This window comes from Macrobrachium rosenbergii, chromosome 48 (genome assembly GCF_040412425.1).
Source record: "Macrobrachium rosenbergii isolate ZJJX-2024 chromosome 48, ASM4041242v1, whole genome shotgun sequence".
In the NCBI taxonomy this organism is placed as follows: domain Eukaryota; kingdom Metazoa; phylum Arthropoda; class Malacostraca; order Decapoda; family Palaemonidae; genus Macrobrachium; species Macrobrachium rosenbergii.
Genome location: NC_089788.1, coordinates 48,203,222 through 48,227,884, shown reverse-complemented (window position 1 = coordinate 48,227,884; position 24,663 = coordinate 48,203,222). Strand labels below are relative to the sequence as shown.

At 45.4% G+C, this 24,663-nt stretch overlaps 1 protein-coding gene across 2 annotated transcripts in view; it reads left to right on the top strand.

Moving 5' to 3' along the window:
* Su(var)3-3 (lysine-specific histone demethylase Su(var)3-3) overlaps nt 1-24,663 on the top strand; it is a 220,051-nt gene that overhangs the window by 56,541 nt on the left and 138,847 nt on the right. Inside the window, exons 1-2 of one of the 2 annotated variants that reach the window (XM_067091697.1) lie at nt 2,561-2,708; nt 20,293-20,429. In XM_067091697.1, coding sequence (XP_066947798.1) covers nt 2,591-2,708; nt 20,293-20,429 — 255 coding nt within the window. In that variant the 5' untranslated portion in view covers nt 2,561-2,590. Of the gene's footprint in view, nt 1-2,560; nt 2,709-20,292; nt 20,430-24,663 lie in introns of those variants that run through there. The other variant, XM_067091698.1, reaches the window with a different exon arrangement.

Genomic DNA, 24,663 nt, shown 5'->3' with positions numbered 1-24,663 from the left:
AACAGGATGTGGTCTCGCAGACCCATTCTTGTCTTCCTGTGGTTGTGCCTTGGCCCTGGAACCTTTTTCCTTGGCCTGTGGTGGCTGCTCAACAAGTTGTGTTTTTCTTACCCAGCTCCTTCAAAGAAGACGAGTAGCATCTTGCCTAAGATGTTGGTTCTGGAAGTGAGAAGGATACCGCAGAGTGACTGGCCTCTCTTCCTCCTCCTTCCTTCCTCATCCTCCCTACTTCTCCTCCTTGGGATGGGAATAGGACTCGAACCAATACTTGTTGGATCTGGCGCTGTTCTGGTAAGACTACACATTGAGCACTCCATTCTATTTTCTTCTAGAATCATAGAAGCAATTCTGCTCCTTCCTCTAGCAAGGGGAGGAAGGAGAGACTGGCAATAAGGGAACCCTATCTCAGCTTTGCCTTACTGCCTCCGACTTTAGATTCCTCCAGCCTATTTCGTATGAGTTAGGTTTCCTCACTCATGCGAAACGGTCCAGTATCTGACATTTGATCTTGCTGTTCCTACACTCCGATCAGTATGTCAGAGGCACGACTCCTCACTCCTCTTTCGACCAGGAGGAGTAGCCGAGTGTGCAGAACTCAAGTCAGTTCAAGAGACTCATGCAGATTCCTCCTCCAGCCATTGAGTCTTCTAATGTAAAGCACTGACAGTTTGTTTATCGTGTCAAAACAAACCACAATTTTAAAAAGTAAATTGTATTTTTCTAACTATAAAACTGAGGTCCTTTACATTACATATTATGCCCACCTCATGCCACCCCTAAATCTGAACCAGGACCGAAAGGCAAACTGGAATGTTTACATCCTGACGGTAGTTACTGCCTAACCACCTTGCTCAATAGTTTAACGGCGGTTTCCAGTCTATGCTGAAAGCAATTCCTAATGTAAAGGACCTCAGGTTTGTATAGTTAGGAAAAATACAATTTACTCTTAAAAATTGTGACTTTTCTCTGAGAGAAAATGGGTCTGAGAGTATTTTGATGTTATTTTCCCAACTAAATACAATTTTTTATGATAAAAATATGATTTACTAATTTTCAGATATTAATACTAATGTAGACACAGCATAATGTCATAAAATATATATTTTTTCATTGTATTTAAGTTCATACTGAACATATGAGTTTCTAATGTTTCCCCCTGTTCTGTAAAAGAAAAATGGGACAGCCTTACTACTGTGTGAGAGAAAATGGCTCTGATTGAATGTAGGGTTGACTAGAGTTTAGCTTTCACACTTAGCTATAAAGCCTTATATTTTTAAGGTAAAATGTTGTAATATGAATTTGAAATATCAAAATGTTTTAGGGTGATAGTTTAAGGTATACAATTGGTGTTGGAACCATTAAATAGGCAATTATAAATGTTTTTATAGATAGTCTTGGGTGTTTGACCTGTCTAAGTATATAGTTATAAGCATTTTTAGGGGGGTGTCAAGTATTTGCAGATTTTAGCTATTTGCTGGGGTTTATGGTATGTATCTCCTGCAAATACTGAGGGTTTACTGTAATCAAATTTCTCTTAAACTGAATAGGAATAAATTAGGACATTTTGTTGGTCAAACCCATGAAAGTTGGTTTCCTGTAAACAGACGCAATAAAACCATTTTTATAATGGCTGATCAGTATGCCAAGAAAGGCCAGCATTCCTTCTGCCTCAGTTTCCAAAGTGAATTTGATGTTGCTGTGCCTAGAGTTCAAGTATTCTAAAGACAGTGAAATGTGGTCATTAGATCTAAAAGATTAAGAACGTATCATCAACATATCGCCTGTACACCAGTGGCTTGAAATCTTTGGGACATTCATTCAACCATTCTGCTTCAAAATGAGCAAGGAAAGCATTGGCTATTGTTGTTCCTAATGGGTTACCCATACCTCCTTGTTGAACATAAAGAAACAGTCACTCACAGCTAGTGATAACAACGATGAAACTGTTGTTTAGAAAACTTTTCAGTTTTATCAGTATCTTTAAACAAATCGTTAACACACGTCAATTGTTTCCTTTTAAGGTATGTAAGTAAATAGAGATTTAATGTCAAAACTGGCCATTACATTGCTTATCATTCATGTCACAAATTTCTTTTACAAAAGTAAATCCTTTACATTGTACTGGTGGGAGGTGATCGGTGTTAGAATGGGCACCAGAAATTTATATAACTTGTAATTGAATGTACCAATAGCAGACATTGTTGGTCTTAAAGGGCAATTGTCTTTATGGACCTTGGGTTTTGAAACCTAGAATTATATAGTGGACAAGAAATTAATACTAATATATTTTTGTGAATGAGGCATTATCATAATTTTTCTATAGATATGTGAAGTAAGGAACATTTTCCCAAAAGGAAGTGCATTGCTTTAACTTCAATAAAAATAATTTTTAAATAAATTAATTCTTTCTTGTTGAACTGGATGTATTTTTTCTTACAATATGAGTAAAATGCCTGTGTTAAATGCAGCAGATACTGTAATAGAATTGAAAATATTTAAGTAAATATAAGGTTTGATTAAGCCGACATATAGCAAAAAATTAATTTTCACGACCAGACAGAGCAAGAGGAAGAAGAAACATCAGCTAACAATGCCACTACTCCCAAATACAACCACTACAGCATCTTCTGACTCAAAGGACGATGTGAAAACTGAGAAGAATGAGAAGGAGGAAGGAGAACAGGAAGCAGAGCAGGATGACCCAACTGGTTAGTAATGTGGAAGGAAACTGCACATGGTGTTCCTTGTCGATTTTTAACTTAGAGTTTCATATAAGTAACTTATCAAGTGATTACATCGCTATAGATTCTACCTCGCATGGCAGCTTAAATTTAAAATTTTATACATGAACTTACCTGTTGTTTACATATAGCTGTAATTCTCGATCTCGACAGAAAATTCAAAACTGGCGGTCCCACTAATATATGGTCAGAGTGATACGACTACCCGCCCTCTACCGGGTACCTGGATCCATTTCCATCAACAACTAATCATATTTTCTCTGTCGAGGCCGGCGACTAGTCGTCTGCTCCTCTTCAGGAAATTCATCGGTGCTTTTCGATATTTCTTTGGTGAAGTACCCACTTTTGTTGACAGTTCTGGCTTGTTTTTGGCTTTGGTTGAGATTTTTCTAGTTATGTCTGATTCAGGATCTCAAATTAGATATTGCGGGGTTGTAAAACTCAATGTCTCGGTCTAACATAGACCCTCACTCTTCTTGCTCTAACTGTAGAGGGAAATTGTACACGAATCTGGATAGATGTGATGAATGTTCGTCTTTTGTCTGTGCTTGATTGGCAAAAGTTGGCTAAATATCAGGCAAAATTAAGTAAGGTAGGGTACACGTGGGCTTGGCCAGAAGTTGCTCCCAGAGTAGGAGTAGTATTGCCTCTTGTTCTGTTCCTGTTACCCCTCCTGTTCCTATTCCTGCCCCGGAACCTGTTGTTTCCAACCCACTACACGTGTGTCAGACCTTCGGGCAGAATTTGATGGTAAGATTTCGGCTCTTTTCTCTGCGATGAGAAGATTGGCCAGGATGTGAGTGCGATGTCTAGACATCGAGTGTTGCAGTGATAGTGTTGTGGAGGAGGTGACTGTTCGTCCCCCTCGTGCTCCTAGGTCTAGGCCTCTGTCCGGCTCCCAGGGCTCAGGAGAAGACATGCCAAAGCCAAGGGAGGCGAGTGGGGTCTGCTCACGAGCAGTTGCTCCTCTAACAGTCCTGTTGCGTCCCAGGCTGTTGCAGCTGCCATAGTAATAGCGATCGGAAGTGTCTTCTTGTGCTTCTGTTTCATCGAGGAGGAGTTGGAAGCAGTCAGAGTCTAGTAGGCAGCTGAAGAGACGCAGAGCTTCCTCTCCAAGTCAAGTTCCTATCAAGAAACTTTCGGCGCGTTCTCCTCTTCCGTCTTGTAGCTTTTTGGGATAGCCCAGAGATCTCTTCTTCTTCAGGCAGTCCGGATGTATGTTCTACGGATCGTAGCGGCGCCCTGATCCTCCTGTTAGCATGCAAGTAGCAGCTTCCTTCCCGTTGGATCCCAAGTTGGCTTTTATGCCTCCGGTTCCTGCCCCCGCTTTCAAGAGGACAAATTGGACAAGATTTTGAGACTTTTGAAGGTTTTAAAGCACCAGCACTTCAGGATCCTTCTGCAACTGAGGCTCCGGTCTCTGCTCCCGCTCACGATCTGGCGCCGCTTCCGCTCGGCGCCTGGCTCCGCTTCCGATCGCGCTCCTGGCGCCCACTTCCGCCCGCACCGGCCGCCTCCGACGCTTCACTTTGGCGCTTGGCACCTCTCCACAACACGTTTCCAAGGCGCACAATGTTTGCGCTTCTGGTGCTACCGTGGTTTTGGCGCCTCTTTGGCTCTCGGATCTTCTAAGCTCCTGACTCCTCTCAAGCTCATGTTTTGATACGCTTGACGCTGGTCGGGCACTTGGCGCCTCGGTGATGTTAAACACTCAAGAGGATAACGCAAGTTTGGCTCCCGGAGATGTTTCTATCATGCGGTGCTCCAGCTGCTTCAGAGATTCTCTCCCAGTTTCCGATGTTTTGAAGTAGATGATGTTCCGTCTGCTCCTCGTCCAACTTTAAGCATCTCTTACAACTTTTTGAAGAACATTTTCAAGAAGACTTTGCTCCAGCTACCCTTCGTCTCCAACTCACGCAGTTTGCAAGGATTTTAAACCTCCTTCCTCTAGATTTCTGAAGCTGGTCCTGTCTGTTTTTAGAAAAGAGCTATCCGAAGGCAAGAAGGATGGTTGAGCATGAAAAAGATCTCAGGGTAAAACATCTTTCTGTTTTCCCCCTCTCAACTGTCTTTTAAGTCTCGTTCGTGGTATGAGACTGGGGAAGTCTTTTCCTTGGGAGACTCTGCCTCCTCTCAAGGGATTTCTCCAGCCTTGTGGATTCTGCCCGTCGCTCAGCTTTTTTCCGTCCAAAGTCGGCTTCTCGTCTTGGGAAATTGACCATCTGGTGAAGAGTTCCTATAGGATCTTGGAGATCTTTTCTTTTATTGACTGGTCTATAGGAGCCTTGAGCAGGAAAGGAAAAAGTCTGTGATCTTCCCCAAGACTGCTACGGATCTTGATGCTATTTTGGCCTGCCTGGACAAGGCCATCACGGACGGAACGTCAGAAATTGCCTCAGTGACTGCTACTGGCATTTTTGAAGAAGAGAGCACATTGGATTTGTTTGTCGGAGGGAGTCTCCAGGAACCAGAAATCTGCTCTACTTTTTGCTCCTTTGCAGGAATCCCTTTTTTCCCGCCACGTTAGTTAGGGAAATTTCGAGGCTCTCTCGGAAGTCTACTCAAGACCTGCTGGCTCACTCTTGAAAAGACCCAGGTTTTCGACTTCTCCAGTAGTACCCAAGCCTTCTTTCCCTGTATCCTCTAGGCCTTCTTGGGGTACTCCTTCTCAGGCCCTTTTCCGTGCTAGAGGAAGAGGAAAAATTCTCTTCTCATCCCCAGAAAGCTAGGGGTACCAACAGATGAGTTCAAGGTCCTTCATGACGGGTCAGAGCCAGAGTAAACGTTCTGAGAGAAGGCTACACCATTCCCTTCTCAGAGAGTCCTCCCTTTAAAGTCTTCGCCAGTAGACTTCAACGTATCATCCAGGGACTCAGAGAAACTTGTGGTGTTGGAGGAGGAAGTTACTTCCCTCCTTCAGAAGGAGCCATAGAAGCAGTCCTCTAACCTTCATCTCCCGGGTTCTACAACCGTCTGTTTCTGGTTCCAAAATTGTCAGGAGGATGGAGACCAGTCCTCACGTAAAGCGCCTGAACAAATTTGTGCTTCAAACACCATTCAAGATGGAAACCACACAGTCGGTTATCAATTCCTGAAGGAAGGAGACTGGATGGTGTCCTCGATCTCCAGGACGCATACTTTCATGTACCTATCCATCTGAGATCAAGAAATTCCCTACGGTTTGTGTTCAGAGGCAGGACTTTTCAATTCAGGGCTCTTTTGCTTCGCCTATCAACAGCCCCACAAGTTTTCACAAGGACGATGGCTCCAATTGCAAAATGGCTTCACTTAGAGGGAATTCACATTTCCCTTTACCTCGACGACTGGCTGATCCGGTCTCCGTCAAAAGGCCAATGCATGAAGGACCTACAAAGGACCCTTTCTCTTACCGACAATTGGGACTCATATTAAATCTTCCAAAGTCACAACTCTCTCCATCTCAAGACTTGACTTATTTGGGAGTTCGGATGAACTCAGTTCTTTTCAGGTTTTTCCGACGTCTGCAAAGGATCGAGAAATGCCTGCTGAAAGTGAGATACCTGATGGCAGCCAAGACTTGTTCTGCCAAGGAATGGATGAGCCTTTTAGGCACCCTCTCATCGCTAGAGAGATGTTCGTCAGTCTGGGGAGGCTACACATGAGACCTCTTCAGTTCTTCCTACAGCAGACCTGGAACAGGAAGAAAGACACGGATTCGTTTGTTTTTCCTCTATCCACTCGAGTAAAGCAAGACCTGTTGTGGTGGAACGACAGGCAAACTAGATCGAGGTTTGTCGCTGAGACAGAGGAACCCAGACCTGATGTTGTTCTCAACGCTTCAGACGAGGTTGGGGGCAACATTGGGGATCTTCAAGTGTCAGGCAATTGGTCTTCATCCCAACGGGACTGGCACATAAATGCTGGAAAGAGTTGAAGGCAATACATCTAGCCTTGGAACATTTCATGCTTCTGGTGGAAAACAAAAAGATAGTAGTGCACTCGGACAACTCCACAGCTCTGGCGTTGAAGAAACAAGGAGGCACTCACTCCTTCTCTCTCTGTTCGAGATCGCAAAAAGACCTGCTTTTGTGGGCGGCAATCAAGAACATAGAGCTAGTAACTCGCTTCATCCGGGAGCTCTCAACGTAAGAGCGGATATCCTCAGCAGGTCACTCAGGTCATTCCGACGGAATGGACCCTCCACCAGAAAGTTTGCCAAGGCCTGTGGAAGGTTTGGGAACTCCCATGCTAGACCTGTTTTGCAACGAGGAAAACCGCAGACTACCTCTCTTTTGCTCTCCTGTTCCAGACCCAGAAGCATTAGCGGTGGATGCCATGCTCCTGGACTGGTCGGGTCTCTTCCTTTATGCATTCCTCCTTCAGGATGCTGGGAGAAGTCTTAAAAAAGTTTCGAGCACACACAGGTGTGTCAATGATCCTAGTAGCTCCATGGTGGGCAGGAAGATCATGGTTCCCAGAGCTACTGGAGAAAGTAGTGGATTGGCCAAGGAGGTTGCCATTCAGACCTGACCTTCTGTGCCAGTTGCACAGCAGAAAGTTCCACAGGAACCCGTCAGATCTAAATCTGACAGGGTTCAGACTCTCTCGGCGACTCTACAGGAGGAGAGGGCTTCTCTAGAAGAGTGGCGCGAGGCAATGGCTAGATCAACCAGGCCCCGTCTACAAAGGTCTATCAAGCGAAGTGAAGCGCTTCAGGGAGTGGTGCTCCGAGTCTGGAGTGTCTTCCCACTTCTCTGACTCTAAGCCAGGTGGGATTTTCTTTTGTTTCTGTACAAGGAGAAGAAATTGGCTGTCAGCACGATTAAGGGGTATAGGAGTATGCTGGCGGCAGTTTTCAGGAATAGAGGTATAGACCTTTCCTCGGACAAAGATATTGCAGAACTCCTAAATCCTTTGCTACCACTAAAGGCAAATCTCTTCGTGTACATTGGAATTTGGATGTGGTGCTAAAGTGGCTTACTTCAAATCTTTTGAGCCTTTGAGTTCCTGCTCTGTTAGGAATCTAACTAAAGAAAACTCTCTTTCTCTTGGCACTGGCCTCGCAAAGAGAGTAAGTGAGATCATGCTTTGGACAAAAAGAGTTGGTTTTTGTGTGGATAAGGCTGTAGTTTCCCTTCACCTTGGGTTTCCTAGCTCAGAACAAAAACCCTAGTAATCCCATTATGAAGGAAATTTCCCATTGCTAGCCTATCCTCCTTGGTGGAAGGGAAGCGGAGAGACTTCTCTGTCCGGTCAGAGCATTGAAATTCTATCTGGACAGGACCAGAAATGTAAGAGGAACTCATGATTTTTATGCTGCTCAACTAAGAACCCCAAGAACCCTCTATCTAAAAAAATGGGATTGCTTTCCTTTTGAAAGAACTGATACAGGAGGCACACAAGGAATTAAGGGATGTGGGTTTCCCCTTAGTTAAAGTGAGGCCTCATGAAATTAGGGCTATTGCAACTTTTTAGCCTTCAAGAAGAACATGGCTTTAAGGACATTCTAAGTTCAACTTATTGGAGATGTTCGTCTGTTTTTGCCTCTCATTATCTGAGACAGATCCAAACCACATATGAAGACTGCAGTCGTTAGGCCCCTTTATTGCGTCTGACACGGTGATGGGCAAGGAAACCAGAGGCTCTAGATCCTCTCCCTAGTTCCCTTGGGTGCAGAGTTTCTTTTGGTCGACTACTAGAGCCTTAGAGGTTAGATGGCCTAGTAGGTCTAATTTTAATAGGTTGGTGTGAGTTTTATATGGTTGGGTGATATGATGGTGGATGCTTTGAGTACTGCGCCTGAGCAGGGCATTATATGCTTTGGTTGATTGTGTCGAAGACGGCTGGGCCAACAGACCTTTCTCCATATGGCAACCTGCGACTGAGCTACTAGGCCCATAGTTGCACTAAGGATAGCAGGTTACAGAGGCAGTAACCGAGAAAACAGCTTCCTTAGCAGGTAAGGATCCAAAGTAAAGACGTTTTCTTAGCCTGATGATCTCAGGTTTTCCATTTAACACTTACAGCTGTCCATGCCCACCGCCTCAATGTGGCAATCAGCTATATGTAAACAACAGGTAAGTTCATGTATAAAGTGACATTTTTATAATAAAATAAGATTTTATATCATACTTACCTGTTGTTTACATATAAAACATTCCCACCCGCCTCCCGCAAGGGACAAGGGGACATAGAAAATGTGATTAGTTGTTGATGGAAATGGATCCAGGTACCCCAGTAGAGGGCGGTAGTCGTATCACCTGACCATATATTAGGGACCGCCTAGTTTTGAATTTTCTGTCGAGATCGAGAATTACAGCTATATGTAAACAACAGGTAAGTATGATATAAAATCTTATTTTATTATAAAAGTGTCATATTTGAGGTAGTGCTTCTATCGTTTTCTATGTAGGTGACCAGCACCGCCACTTTCTGGGAACAATAGGAACAACACAGCTGAAGAGCTCAATTGATTTCTGCTGGCTTCCAACTGAACATCGTTTGGATGAAGCAGCTTGTTTTGAATGCTTATTGATTATTGGTTGATATTTTCCCCATGATTGGCGAAGTATTCTTGCTTTTGGTAGCCTTTGAGCTATTTAATGGTAGTTTAGGTTTTTTTGAGACCCGTTTTCCCTGATTTGAGACCTGTTTTCACCGAATATGTCGGACTCTAGTTCATCTAGAATTCGTTATCGCAGCAAAGGCTGAAAAGACAAGACTGACTAAGGCCTCTTACAACTCCCATACCATTTGTACTAATTGTAGGGGACAAGTATGCATTTGATTTGCAACAGATGCATGGACTGGGATGAGAAAAATGGAAAGTTTTAAAGTCACATTTGAACAGACGTGATAGAGACAGGAAAGAAAGCTGGCTGCTAGAGCTAAAGTAGGACTTTAGCTGGCTGAGAGTCTACACTAAGTCTGGTGTAGCCGATGTTATGCCTTTTATTTCTTCTCCTATACCTGTCTTGTCTCCCATCACCAGCCCTCCAACTGTACCACCAACTCCTTTACCTGCCTCCAATGCTATAGCCCCAATCCCATTGCCAGTCTCTAATCAAGATTTGACCAGAAAGTCGGTCTTACAGTGAATACTGTGGCCCAGTGAGGGGCTTCCATTAAAGTCCTGCTGGACAAAGTGAGTGATAAAAGTGACAGTGCAGTGTTAGTGGAGGAGGTGGCTGCTCGCCCCGTTGACTCTCTTGGACGAGGGTCCCTGTCAGACTCCCCTAAACCTGGGAGGAGGCATACTGGAAGTCCAAGGGTGGTCGGTGGGGTTTGGTTGCAGGTAGTCGCCCCCTTAGTTAAGACTGTTGATCGATCCCAGGCTTCGATGGATGGACGTTGAAAGGCATCCATGTGGATGTGCATCAGTTATCCTCTGGTTCTGAGGGTTCAGCCCAGAAAGAGATGCCGGTGGCGCTTAAGGAAGAGTCTCGGCCTTTGAAGAGGCACGTAGTTGATGCTGACCGCTCCTCTCTGCTGGCCTGTAAGCAGTTCAAAGAACCTTTCCACAGTGCCAGCCTTCCTGCAGTGCCTGGGACAGTCCTGAACACTTTTCTTCAGAGTGCTCCTGGAAGAGCGCCGGTATTTGGCAGCCAAGCACTTTTCTAGCTCTCCTAAGTGACCATCTTCCTCTGCTAAGCTCCCATCGTTTCACGAACCCCCATCCGTGTCTTCCGAGTACCTAGCAGCTCCTGAGCGCCCAATGCCAGCTGCCAAGCCCCTGGCGCCAGTTTCCATGCACCAGCTGCCAAGCGCCTAGCACCTGCTTCCTCGCGCCCGGCACCTGCTTCCGCATGCCCGGCACCTGCTTCTCTGCACTGGCGCCACCTCTTCAGACGTCTACTTCAAGTTCTTTGCTCCACTGCATGATCTTTCTCTGGCTCCCATCCAGCACCAACTCAGCGACAATTTGGGCCTTCTACAGAAAGCGCATGCTGTAACTATGACTACTTTGGACTTGTCTCCCTCACTGATTTTGTCAGATGATGAATTTGTAGACCAGGAACCTGCTCCTTCAGCATACGCAGGTCTCCTAAGTACTTTTTAGTGAGCTTTCTGACCTTTTCTCCAGCTGCCCCAGCTTCTCCTGCCTTGACCTTCATGATGAGGAGCCAGCCTGATGATAGTTCCAAGCTCCCCAGGATGGTTCCTTCTCCTCTTCAAAGAAGGCTTTGAACAAAATTGGAGTTGTTCTGACACAATATACAAACCTTCGGTCCTTTACATTAGGAATTACTTTCAGCATAGGCTGGAAACGGCTGTTGAACTTCCAAACAAGGTGGTTAGGCAGTTAACTACCGTCCAGGAGGCGGTACTGCCTGCCCGGATGTAAACATTCCAATTTACTTTCGGCCGTCATAGAATGCGGGCGTTGTTCCTGATCTCTGCCTGACTGCCCTTCAGCTTTCTGTGTGGGATTTTCCTTGGTGTAACAATGAACGTTGATAAGCCTTCTAAGCCCTCCTATCCCAGCATGTTTGTCCCAGGGTAGGAGGCAAGAGATGTAATACTTTTCGATCTAGTGTCGAGCACGGACCCGCATGCTTTCTGCCCAACTTGCAGGGGACCTGTGTGTTCGCATGATGCTCCTTGTAGTGAGTGTTGTGCCTGGTCTCCCAAGCAATGGAAGCCCGCCAAGGAATCGTCTGAGGGTAACACGCCCCCGACGACTCCAGTGGTGGCTAACCACTGTCCGGGATCGCTTCTCTCCCCTGCGAACTTCCTGTGCTTGCTCCCTCTCCCTCGGGTGAGGACTCCCCCTCCCCTTCTTCATCTGTTTCATTGGGTGTAGAAGGGTTTTGGGGGCGGTTGGTCAGGACATCCTCTCTGGGGCCTCCCCTCGCTCTGGGGCGAAATTTTCCCCGAGCAAAGTGGAGGGCTTCCCATCTTGACCCGACTGTATCCTCAGGTTTGAGTGTGGAAGCGCCTTCTATGGACCAGGTATTGGACTTGTCCTCTGCCTGGCTACATCTGGGTCTACCTGGCGTTCCAGTGACAACCCACTCGGCTACCGCTTCCACCACCATGACTGTCACCATGTTGGCGTTCGGGAAGCTGCCTGTAACAGTGGCTTTGCATCTAGACACCCAGGTTTTGGCTGCTCCTGCCACTCACCATCTTGTGCTGCTGCCCCCTGGGTTCCTGGCCTCGCTATTTTGCCCTGGTCCTTCTTATATGGTGACATCGTCGGTGCCACACGTGACAGTGCCTGCTCCAGTTGCTAACCCTGGCTCGTATTTGACAATGGTCCCGGCTCCTCGCTTCCCAGTCTGTCGGCCCGGCTTGGTTGCTGACGCGCCACCTGTGCCTTCGACCCTGGCTCAATGCCGGCCTGGCTGCTCATCGCCACCCATGCCTTCAACCCTGGCTCCTCACCTGGACATTCCTGACGGCCGCACTAATGTATCTGCCTGGTAACTGCTGGCCCAAGCACCGTCTCTGCTGCCCGGGTTGTCCCTGCTGCTGTGGCCCCCCCCTGGTTGCTCCTGTGTCTTCTGCTGCTCCTGCTTGGTTTGGGGACCTGACCTCTATCCTGAGGAAGATGGCGAAGAGGAAGTCAAAGAAGAGTAGTTCCGACATGATATTCAAACCCTCTGGTCCTTTACATTAGGAATTACTTTCAGCGTAGGGGTGGAAATGGCCGTTAAACTCTTGAGCAAGGTGGTTAGGCAGTAACTACCATGGTAGGCGGGAATACCAGCCTGCCGGATGTAAACATTCCAGTTTGCTTTTTGGCCGTCATGTGTTGCAGACGTGGTTTGGATCTCCTTACCTGACTGTCGTTAAAAACTTTATAATCCCGTGGGATCTTAATGTATTTTTTTGCATATATTACGTGTGTTTGATATTTATTGTTACAAACCCACGATTTGTGATAATTTTGCATAGTCGTTCCCCTGCACTGTGTCTTGGGTTGACGGCCATTCTGTATTTAAAGGAGCGTAACTGGGAGTGGTAATGCCTCTCTCCAGTAGCCCTTTATTTAGATATTGAAGGCGTTCCCCTGTACAATCAGAAATATTAGATTGGGACCTAATATCTTCGCTCCCCTACATTGATCAGGATGTAAGAGTTCGCTTCCCTTCTCGGCTTCCGCCTCCACATGTACAAGGGCATGACTACTTCCTTCCTACATGTGCTGAGTGTTGTTTTTGCCGCCTGCACTTAGTGAGTTGCAGGGCGGGTGGGAGGTTGTGGGCATTCTCTGTGTTATTATGCTTCCACGGCACCCTTGGTGGCCTCCCTCCCTTTCTTTCTCTCCCTGTAGGTTCTTCCTTTCTCTCCTTCAGTAAAGATCTCTCTCCTTCAACCTCTTCTCTCTAACTTTTGGTGGAAACCACGAGGGCGTGGGGCGTCGGGCAACCTCTTCTTGGGTACCTCCTCTCTGTATAGGGCAATTCCTTCATAGCGAGATGATGAGTGTCTTTCTCTAATCATCTTTGCTTTTTCTTTGAGGTTGACAGTGAGCATCGTGACACAGCAGTAGTTGGCTGGATATCTCAGGGATATCTTGCATGAATGAGTCCCGACGCTCATTATTGTTACATCGGGATCGACCACAATACCTGTCTGGATGACATAATTCCATGTCGGGATCGTTCCAACTTTGTTCCCGCCAATGTAGATCGATCGCTGTCATTGCTGCCCCTCATGCATGCTGTGGCAATGCCTCTGGCATATCTGTGGTCCATCTGCTCCTGCTGTTCCCTGTGTTACACTCCTGTTAACTCGATGACAGTCTCTGGGTGGCTCTGCAGCTGTCCTGATCGTTCCTGTCACTCCTGGTGACTTTCATGTGATGTCCCTGGCTGTTGCAGTAGCTCCTGCCTTCCGAACCGCTTCCGTAGCTCCTGCCATCCGAACCGCTTCGTAGCTCCTGCCTTCCGAACCGCCTTCCGTGATTCCTGCCTTCCGAACCGCTTCCGTAGCTCCTGCCTTCCGAACCGCTTCCGTGCTCCTGCCTTCCGAACCGCTTCGTAGCTCTGCCTTCCGAACTGCTTCCGTAGCTCCTGCACCGGCTGTACTGATCATGCCTGCTGCTTCTCCTGGTGGTCGTGCCCAGGGCCGCTTCCCTCATGTTCCTGCCAGCTGCCCTGGAGGTTACGATGTCTGCCATCCTGTAGCAGATGTCTTCGAGTAAAGGTGAAGGAAGTTGCCTTGTGGAAGTGACGTTCCTGCTGTTGCAGTAGCTCCTGCCTTCCGAACCGCTGCCGTTCTCCTGCATCGGCTGTCCTGATCATGCCTGCCACGTCTCCCTGGTGGTCGTGCCCGGGTCGCTTCCGTTGTGTTCCTGCCAGCTGCCCTGGAGGTTACAATGTCTGCGATCTTGTAGAAGGTGTCGGCGTGAAGGTGAAGGTCGCTCTGTGGAAAGTGACGTTCCTGGCCGTTGCAGTAGCTCCTGCCTTCTGAACTGCTGCCATAGCTCCTGCCTTCTGAACTGCTGCCATAGCTCCTGCATCAGCTGTCCTGACCATGCCTGCTGCTTCTCCTGGTGGTTGTGTCCTGTGTCGCTTCCGTTGTGTTCCTGCCTGACTGGCCTGGAGGTTCGATGTTTCATCTCCACCATCCTGTGAAGATGTCGGAGTAGAGGTGAAGGAAGTCGCCCTGTGGAAGTAGCCGCCATCTTCTTCATCTTATCTTCGATTTCGTCTTCTGCTGCATCTTCCCTTCCTCTCCCAAGGTCCAAGGGGGTCCCGAATCGGACAGACCTCCGTCGGCCAAGGAGAGGAAGGCTGCTCTTCCTTGATGCCCTGGGACGTCTAGGAACTGCCTCCTTCCGAGGAGGCAGTGGGTCTCTCGTTGACTCTTCCCCGACCTTCGTGTTAGGAAACGATTCGCATAGCCCTGTGTTTCGGGAGCCGAGGGCACACAGACCTCGGTCTGCGATCCCGTTCCCAGTCCTAGAGGTTCCACCTCTAAGAGGGGGTCTGTTTTGGGCGCTCGTTCGCGAGCCGCTCCGAGTGCTCGAGTTTCTATGGAATATCAAGTATCCCGATCTGGTCAGGAGAATATTTCATTGGCCCAGTTCGGGAGTAGTCGAAGAAAAAGGACCAAGGCACCCAGGTGTCTCAGCCCTTCCCGCCAGCACCACAAGCACTCTGAGTACTTGCCAGTGCTTGGTCGGGTTCCCAGCCTGGTGTCTCGATCCTGGCGGTTTGAACACCAGAAGAAGCAGGAAGAGATTCCTTTCAGGAGTCCTCCCCTTCTAAGGGACTGACTCTCTTCCAGGAGAAAAGTTTCTCTTGTTGGCTTTTCCTGCCCTCGAGCAGGAACCGATTTGCATTCTCCTGTGGGGTCTGGCATTTCGGGGGCTGCAAGAGCACGGCCTCTTGAGGCCGCACCCTCGTTACCAGTCTTGGAAGTCTGCATGTAAGATTGTTTCTGTGCCTGGCTCTTTCGATCTCTTAGCACATGGACAACTGAGTTCTTACTTCCCCCTTTGGTGCCAGGAGCTTGGGTTCACAGCTGGGTGGGCCAGGGAGCAGGTGCTGGGGCGGATGGGAGCAGGTGCTGGGCGTGTGGGAGCAGGAGCTGGGTGGACAGGAGCAGAAGCTGGGAGCACGGGAGCCAGAACTGGGCTCTCAGGTGGTCACCGAGCGAGAAGGGTCTCGGGTGACAGAACCTCTTGAGACAGATGTTTTGGGTTTTGGCATCCTTGGGAGAAATTCCATGGGTATGCAGGAAAGCTGAACAGAGGAGAAAAATGGAAGGATCACACCATAGCTGCAAGAAGGGAGTGGGTTGTCTTTCATGTCCCCGTGACGCTGATCGTCACAGGACACCTTCGACAACCCACTTCCTTCTTGCAGCTTATGGTGTGATCCTTCCATTTTCTCCTCTGTTCAGCTTCCTGCATACCCATGGAATTCTCCCAAGGATGCCAAACTCCCAAAAACATCTGTTCAAGTGTCTGTCACCCGAGACCCTTTCGTCGCCCTCGGGCGACCACTCCTGAGAGCCCAGTTCTGGCTCCCTGATCTCAGCTTCTGCCCTGTCCGCCCAGCCCTGCTCCCACACGCCCAGCACCTGCTCCCATCCGCCCAGCACCTGCTCCCCTTCCACCCAGCTGTGAACTCCAAGCTCCCCGCACCACCGTCCAGACACCAGATTCCTTCTTATCAATCGTGCGTCTTCTCGAAATTGCCAGGTTTCCGACTTGGCCCAGATGACCCTCGTTGGCATCCATCAAGAACAACTCTCGGAAATCTTGAGCTTCATCAGGTCAGTGCTCTCTTCTGAACCTTCTTAAGATTTGCCCCGTCTCCGTTCTCTTCGGAAGATGAAGAATGGGTCAAACAAGATGCTTCTCCTCCTACAGCTTATGTGTCTCTTCTGTGGTTCCTCCTGGTGAGTTTTCCTTCCTTCTTTGCCCAGGCTGCTCCGTCATCTCCTGCTTCTTCCTTTCTTATGAGAAGCCTTGTGGAAGAACACTCTTGGCTTCCCAAGATGGTGCTTTATTCCTCCTCAAAGGAAGTCCTGAAGGATATTGAAGACTGGCTCTCAATGAAGAGAGAGCAGGGCAAAGCAACTTTTGCCCAACCTCCCTCTCATCTGAAAGAAGAAATATCAGCTGTATGTCACTGGGGAAGCTCCCTCTCTGGGAGCTGCTGCCTCCTCCCAAGGGGACTTCTCTGGCCTTATTGACTCTTTCCGTTGGTCAGCCTTCGCTTCGGCCAAAGTTTTTTTTCTCATCTTTGGAACTGGATCATCTCGTTAAGAACCTCTTCAAGGTTTTTGAAGTTCTTAGTTTTTTGGACTGGACAGTAGGGGCCCTTGCAAAGAAGATAGTGGACTTTAAGGGCTTGGACGAACTCTTTGCTGTAGATTTGTTCAGTGTTCTGTCATGTACTAATAAAGCCATCAGGAATAGCTCTTCAGAACTCGCCGCTCTTTATGCCTTCGGAGTTCTTAAGAGACAACTTTGGTGCTCCTTCACCACCAGAGGAGTCACACCTTCACAGAAATCTGCCTTGTTATTTTCTCTGTTGGATTCTTCTCACCTCTTCCCAGTCGATCGTGGAAGAGATAACTTTTACACCTTCAGAAGAAATCCACTCGACCTGCTTGCACAGTTGTCTAAACGCCCCATGAGTTCCTCATCTTCATCGTTCATCCCAAGATGATCTCTCTGCTACAGCAGCATCCCTTTTATGGGAATAAGTCAGAATCATGAGTTAGACCTCGCTCCAATCTCGGTTCCAATCAAGATCTTGTAAGAACTGCTCCTCCTCCAAGCTGCTGCCCCAGTAGGAGCTAGACTTCTCTTTTTCTGGGAGAAGTGGGAGCACAGGTAACCAATTCTTCCTCAAAGCCAACTGGGACAGGAAGACTCAACTGTTCTCTGTCGTCTTTCCCATCACTCAGGAGATAAAATTGGACCTCCAGTGGTGGCTATCCAAAGGAAGACTTTTGCAGGGAAAATCTCTCCACCCTCTGAGCCCCGACCTAGATTTCTACTCAGACATTTCAGGTCTAGGCTGGGGAGCTCTTCTAGGGAGTCGAAAAGTTTCCGGGACATAGTCCCCAGAGGAAATCAATCTTCATAGCACCATAAAAGAACTGAAGGCCATTCAACTAGGTCTCCATCATTTTTTAACTGCAATTCGCAACAAGACAGCGGTTGTTCGTGCGGACAACACCACCACTCTGTCACATTTCAAGAAGCAGGAGGCACTTGTTCCTTTTCCCCTCTGCCAGACTGCAATGGACTTTCTACTTTAGGTGCACCAGAATCAAGTGACGCTGGTCACTCGTTTCATTCGGGGAAATTAAACATCTTGGCGGACCCGAGTTGAGCTGTCTGAAACGGGTCCTCCCTGCCAAGTGGACCCTGGACCACAGGATCTGTGTCGACCTTTGGAGATTGTGGGGAAAACCGTCCATAGACCTGTTTGTTACCTCAAGAAACAATCGCCTTCCTCTCTTCTGCTCTCCAGCCGCAGATCCCTGGCATGGGCGGCGGATGCCATGCTCATTGACTGGTCAGGTCTGGACCTTTCGCCTTCCGTCCTTCAGCTTGGTGAGGAAGTCCTGAACAAGTTCATGTCACACCACAACTCTTCTATGACTCTTGTAATGCTGTTCTGGCCCACAAAGGAGTGGTTCCCAGACCATCCACATCTTCTGGTAGACTTCCCGAGGCTGCTTCCCCAAAGACCGTGGCTACTCAAACAGCCTCACTTCAAGAGATACCACCAAGGGTTGTCCACTCTCACTTTGACAGGCTTCAGACTGTCAGGAAAGGATGTCAGAGCGAAAATTTTTCAAGAGCAGCTGCAGAACTATTGCAAAGTGCGGACGACAGCCTACCTGCAACGTCTACCAATGTGGACAGTGTTTCGTCGATGGTGCAACAGACATCACATCTTTAACCTAGCTTGCGGACTTTCTCCTTTACCTGAGAATCTCTGAAAGTCATTCCTCGTCCACCATTAAAGGATATCAAGCGATGCTTACCTCGGTGTTTAAACACAGAGGTATGGATCTTTCTTCTAACCAGGATCTTAATGACCTCATTGAGTCATTCGACACTTCCAAATTGAAGAAATCTGATTTAGTGTCTTGGAACTTGGATGTAGTCCTTAAGTGGTGTATTAGTTCCCCTTTCGAGCCAGCCAGTTCCACTTCTCTCAAGAACATTACGCGGGAGACTCTGTTTTTAGTAGCCCTGGCTACGGCTAAGCATGTTAGTGAGCTGCACGCGATTGACAAGAGGGTAGGCTACTCCCAAGGAAATGCAATGTGCTCTTTCACCTTAGGCTTCTTAGCCAAGAATGAGATCCTTCTAAGCCTTGGCCTTGCTCCTTCCATATTAAAATTTAATGGATATCCTGGGTCTGGATGAAGAGGAGAGGGTTCTTTGCCCAGTTAGAGCCCTGAGGTACTATCTGCATACGACTGAGAAGATCAAAGGACCTGCTAGCAACCTCTGGTGTTTTGTCAAGAATCCTCCTCATTCCCTGTCAAAGAATGCCGTTTCATTCTTTACTAGAGATCGGATCGTAGAAGCGCATTCCCAGATTCAGGAAGACACTTTTCCTTTGATCAAAGTTAAAGCTCATGAAGTTAGAGCAGTGACTACCTCTCTCGTCTTCAAATGCAATTTATCCCTCTCGTCAATTCCTCAGTTGACCTTTTGGGGGTGCAAGTCGATCTTTGCATCTCATTATTTGAAAAAGAAGTGGGGATAGTTTTTGAAACTTGCAGTACCCTTGGACCTTCAGTAGTGGCTGGTATGGTATTAGGGAAGAAGCATAGGAGAGATCCTGTCTCTTCTGTTTCTTCGCCTTGATGTAGGGTGTCGAGTTTTTTGGGGAGCCTGAGGGTACTTTGTACCTGGAGTACCCACCAGTTCTTTGGATGGGTAGTGGTTTGCTGTGTCAGGGTGGGTGACAGTGATTTCTGTTGTTGGTGTGTGGTGCTGCACCCAGGGCAAGGGCAACTTCTTTCCTGCCTCGCCTTCTCAGCGATCAGGCACATCCTCTGTTGCAAGACTTTCACTGATGTAGGCGACTCTCAGCTCACCCTGCGCCACTACAGGTTAAGATGAGCACCAACCAGAGGCAGTGTTCTCCTGCTGTAGCTCTCTTACCAGGTAAGTGTGACAAGCATTGTTTCAATACTAACCATTCTTTTCTAGTTCAAGTCGTTGCCACCTTTAATGTTTTTGAATAGATCAGTCCATTCATCCCACCCCCATTGCAATGTGGGATTCAGCTAAGTAATTACTTGGTAAGTTACTTATAAAAATGACATTTTTATAATAAAATTAAGTTTTATATATACTTGCCAAGTAATTACTGAATCAGAGCCCTCCTTCCTCCCCTTTTTTCATGGACTGTGCGGCAATAAAATAGAATGGTGCCGCTGATGGTAAGTCCCTCTTATGCTCCCGTTGCAGTGGGTGGGGCCTGTCACCCCCAGCTTTGCAACTGACATGTTACCGCAAATTTTGAATTTAGGATGTCTTGCGAGCATAATCGTTAGCTAAGTAATTACTAGGCAAGTATATATAAAACTTATTTTATTATAAAATTGTCATTTTCATTTAGGAAAGTTGCTGAAAAATTTCCAAATAGGTAAAGTTAAAAGCATGGGAAAGACTTTAAGATAAGAAAGTACTGTTTGTTTTTGTAGAAAACTGATAAAGACAAGATTCAGGCCAAGAAAAGGTATGCAACAGGTAGCTCTGTTCATTCAGTTAAGAAAGGTTTTTATAACAAGTAGTTTACACTAATTTTTTGGTAATTAGAAAGGTTTTTATAACAAGTAGTTTACACTAATTTTTTGGTAATTTGAAGTGGTTTACTGATGTTTATGTGAGATAACTTGTATTCCTATTCCATGAGGGTATACTTTGCTAGAATAGTTACATCTAGTAGTTTTATGTCAAATAAATAAATATAAAAACCTGTACTTTTCAGCAATTAAAATTAATTATCAGTTTGAGACTCAAAGTGGACTACTGTTTTTTTATCAGTTTTAAACTAGGTTGTTATCATTTATACTACCAAGTACAGTGCCACAGGTTAATGATTATATTTTTTATGCTTAATTTCAGTTGGCTTGGAAGGTGCATCTTTTCAGAGCCGAATGCCAGCTGATAAGCTAACTACTTTGGAAGGGTCTCTCTTCTCAGACATAGTCAAAAGTCCACCTCCAACTCATACCCTATTTCTTCACATCAGAAATAGAATTGTAAGTTTTTAACAGATATTTTTATTGGGATGATATGTAATGCTTGATATTATATTTACTTATTATTCTGACTTAGAGGGTTGTCAATTTTATGATGTCATCCTCAGCTTTTTATTATCAGTTGTTAATTTCTCAGTCATTTGTTGATTATGTTAAGATGTTTTATACTTATCTGTTCTCAGCAGTGAACATAGGTTTCATATATGATGTTGATGGCTTGGACTTCAGCTTGTCTTTCCTTATATATGGGGAGTAATTTTGCTTTGGATGAGAGACAAGCATAGCTCTCAAGTGCACTGCTAGTCAGTACTTAAGATCTTGCATAAAATGGTTTTACCACCCGTGTAAGATAGACTACTGTATTAGTTTGTGAAAACTTTACATACAGATATCCAAGTTAGTAGTTTTCAGAGATATGAACCCTGTTGCCTGCAAGTCAGATGTTTGTGTATTATTTCAAAATGTTCGGTGGCTGCTGCTCCACATGATGTTTTGAATTGACAGTCATTTTGAATGTTGGTGCATTGTGTGAAAAAATGACTTTCTTTTGTGACCTTGTATTGTCATACATTGTGAAACATAATGTTTATTGTTAAGTGAAATATTGTAGGGTATAGATCAGATGGTAGTGTAAAGAATTTGCTTAGATTTCAGTCTTTTAATTCAGTAATAGTGAGAAGTAATGTAAAGATTAATGTACCCCACATATGATTGTAATTGTCACCCACCAACCCTTCTTAGTTGGGTTTGGGGCCCTATCATTCTTTCAGCCTTATGCCAATTGTGTAGGAGTTTACATGAGTCATTGGTCACCTGCCCATTATCATGACCAGAAACAGCATTTCTATATGATTTAACGTGCCCATCTATTTTGAGAGTTTTTTTACCTACTGAGTTGCCTACATAGAAGGTGATGGTTGTGTTACTCTTGGAACAATAATCCCATCTCAACCTTCCTGCATAGTCCCTGATGCTGAAGGAAAAAATGCTGGCTCACAGTAGGTTTGCTAGGACCCCCCCTCCCCACGCACGCACACACTCAGTGGTCTAATGCTAATTAATCACCTTGTTATTAGGCTTGAGTGATCATCTCCAGCTTGTGCTGAGGAATACTCCTACCTAAAAGTCTCTGGTTTGTATACCTAAGAGAAATGCAAATTACTTTTAAGATTTAGTATTTTGTTTATTATTTGGTGAGTAATATAGTTTTGGTAAATATCAGTAAAGTCATGGCCAACTATAAAGTATTATGACTTAAGGTCTGGTCAGTCAAGACTTGTTTTCTGATTTTCAGTCTTTGCAGGGACCTAGTGCCCTTAACCCCCGCAAGTTTCAAGGGGTACCATATTTCTGAACAGAGTGTGATATGCTACTAATCAAATAGGTATATTTAAGTCTTATAGGCCAAGGCCATGCCCATATATCTCTATGCTTAGATTATAATCTAATGGCAAAAGCTTTTTATTAATGTAACATATTTAATTTGGTATGATATAAATTATTATTGTAGGTTAGCCTGATCTATAGATATCTATGACCTTAATGGTTTAGCTGTTTTGATAGTCCTCTTTACCTTACCTAGCTGGCCCTGGGATGTAAAAATTGCCATAGTTTAGGATGGATGGTTACATGAGAACTCATACCAAAGCAAGTCTCTGAAATTGGAGATCTTACCTACTCTTGAAGAATGCTATGCAGAAGTTCAAATGCCCATCAAGAGAAAACAAAAAAGTAAAATAGTGTATCAACTGCTTCAATCATTTGGTTAACACTCAGTTGTGTTATGCAGTGACTGTTTGTAAATTAACAACCTGACCCTAGCGTAGCTGAAAAGTGCTTGTGTTTATGTCAAGATTTTTATTCCATCACTGAATTATTTCTGTATCATGAAAATTGTTCAAAAACAATTACTTGAAAAACAGTTACAGTATTTGAATGAGGAATTTCTTGGAAGAAAATTATGTGAATGGACAATTGTTCGGAGTGTAATTATTTTAAATGAACATGTGCTAGTGACAGATACATTATCGCCGTCAGAAAGTGAGATAATAAAAAGCTAGCTCATGTAGAGAAATCCACATTTCCTTGGAATAGTTCTATACATACCTGTCAAAGATGGCCGAATATATTGAAAGTGAAATAGGCAAGCCCATGATCAAAATTGATGGTCTCCTATTTGTGAAAGATAAGCAAGTTGAAACCAAAATATATTGGAAGTGCAATAAGTTTGCATCATATTGTAAAAGCCTCGCAATAACTAATGACAGTGAAGTGGTTGGAGTTTCTCATGAACATAATCATTCTGGTGATTCCATAAACGTCCAAGTGCGTAATTTCATGACCAGAGTGAAACAAGATGCTAAAGAGACCTGTGATTCCCCTCATTGTCATTTCTACTAATGAATCACAGTTAAGTGAAGCCGGAGCACAAGCTTTACCAGCAATAAGCTCTGTAAAAAGGACTACAGTATTCACAGTGTAAGACAAAAGGAGAGAGTCGGCTTAGCTAATCCCATTCATAGAAGAGAAATTGTTTTTACTAGTGAACAGACAAAAACTAATAAAGGGGAGCAATTTTTGCTATATGATTCAGGCTCCCCAGATGACAGAATGCTCATTTTTATATAAGTAATTTACCCAATAATTACATAGCTATTATTTTCTTTTAACTGGCAGCTTAAAATTTGGAAATTGTTGGTCACGCTAGTTTGTTTTGGTTATGGTGACGTGACGTGCCCACTTTCAGGGGAAGAATAGGTATAACATAGCAATACGCAATTTGGGAACCTGGTCTCGCTCGGCTGGGACTTGCAGCAACGTTGCCAACAGTGTTTCAAGTAACTCATTTTGACAAGATTTTCCTGTAAGCATTGGTAATGCTGACAGTTAATTACCAATTAATGGGTAACAGTTACGGGGATGTAGTTCGGGCTTGTGGGCAACCAGGGCTAATTCAGGTGTTCAGGTAAGTATTACAATATTAGTTTTATTATGAAAACTTCATATTTGTTATGTTGATGTTTGTATAGTACAATATTGATATGGGAAAATAGAATACTGTACAGTATAATGTAGGCTAGGCTATTGTATATGTATACAATATACCATAGTGAAGGTTAAGGTAATTCTTGTTTGTTATTCAGTTTCTCTTTGTATTGAATTGTCTTGAGTCAATCGAATTATCTTGAGTCAATCTGCATGACCCTCCAGAATTAGCTGATATTAATAATTACTATACTGTATATGTATAGAGTGTACTTTATAGTGTAGGCTAGGTATGGATTTTACCTGTTCACGGGGGCGTGTGGTATTCATCCCCCGTGAATACGGGGTGTTTACTGTACTTAGCATAGATTCTGATTCTGCGCCTAAACCTGTAGATAGTCTTGCTATTCCTTCTTCCCTGATTCCTGACCTTTTCTCCTATTACCATTCCTACTATTGTACCACCTACTCCCGTGCCTTGCTCCCATGCTTCTGACCCCGATGCCATTGCCAACCTTGAAACCATATTTGACCAGAAAATGAACCTGGTAGTGAACACTGTGGCGTAGTTAGGGCCGTCCATAAAAGTCCTGATAGACAAAGTGTTTCAAGAAAAAGTAACTGGTGGTAGTGTAGTGCAAGTGGAGGAGGTGGTTACTCGTCCTGTCAGTTCTCATAGACGAAGGTCACGTCGCTCTCCCCTGAACCGGGGAGAAGACATACTGGAAGTCCAAGGGAGGCCACTGAGATTTGCCCACAGGTTGTTGACCCCTCAGTCAAACCTGTTGCACGCATATCCTGGGTTTCAACAGACAGCCACTGGTAAGGCGTCTTGGATGTGCACCAGTTGTCACTGGACTCTCAAGACTCCAGCTTGAACTGGAAGCACCTCAAGTGCTTTTTAGATTCGTCTCATCCCCTGAAAAGGCACACGGACGATACTGGCCGCTCTTCTCCATTGACCATTAAGCGGTTTAAGGAGCCGGGTAACTTAACTTTTCACAGCCCTCAACCTCCCTGTAGTGCAAGGGACAGTCTGGAGTACAGTAAACCCCCCCCGTATTCGCATTCTCACGATTTGCGGACTCACATATTTGCGGATTTCTCTGTGGAACATATCTACCCATTATTCATGGAAAATTCGCCGATTCACGGTATTTGTCACTGAGAAATATTCACTAATTACTGTATTTTTTTATAATTTTCATGACTAAATGCACTTTTTGTGATAAAACTATTAAAATACTCA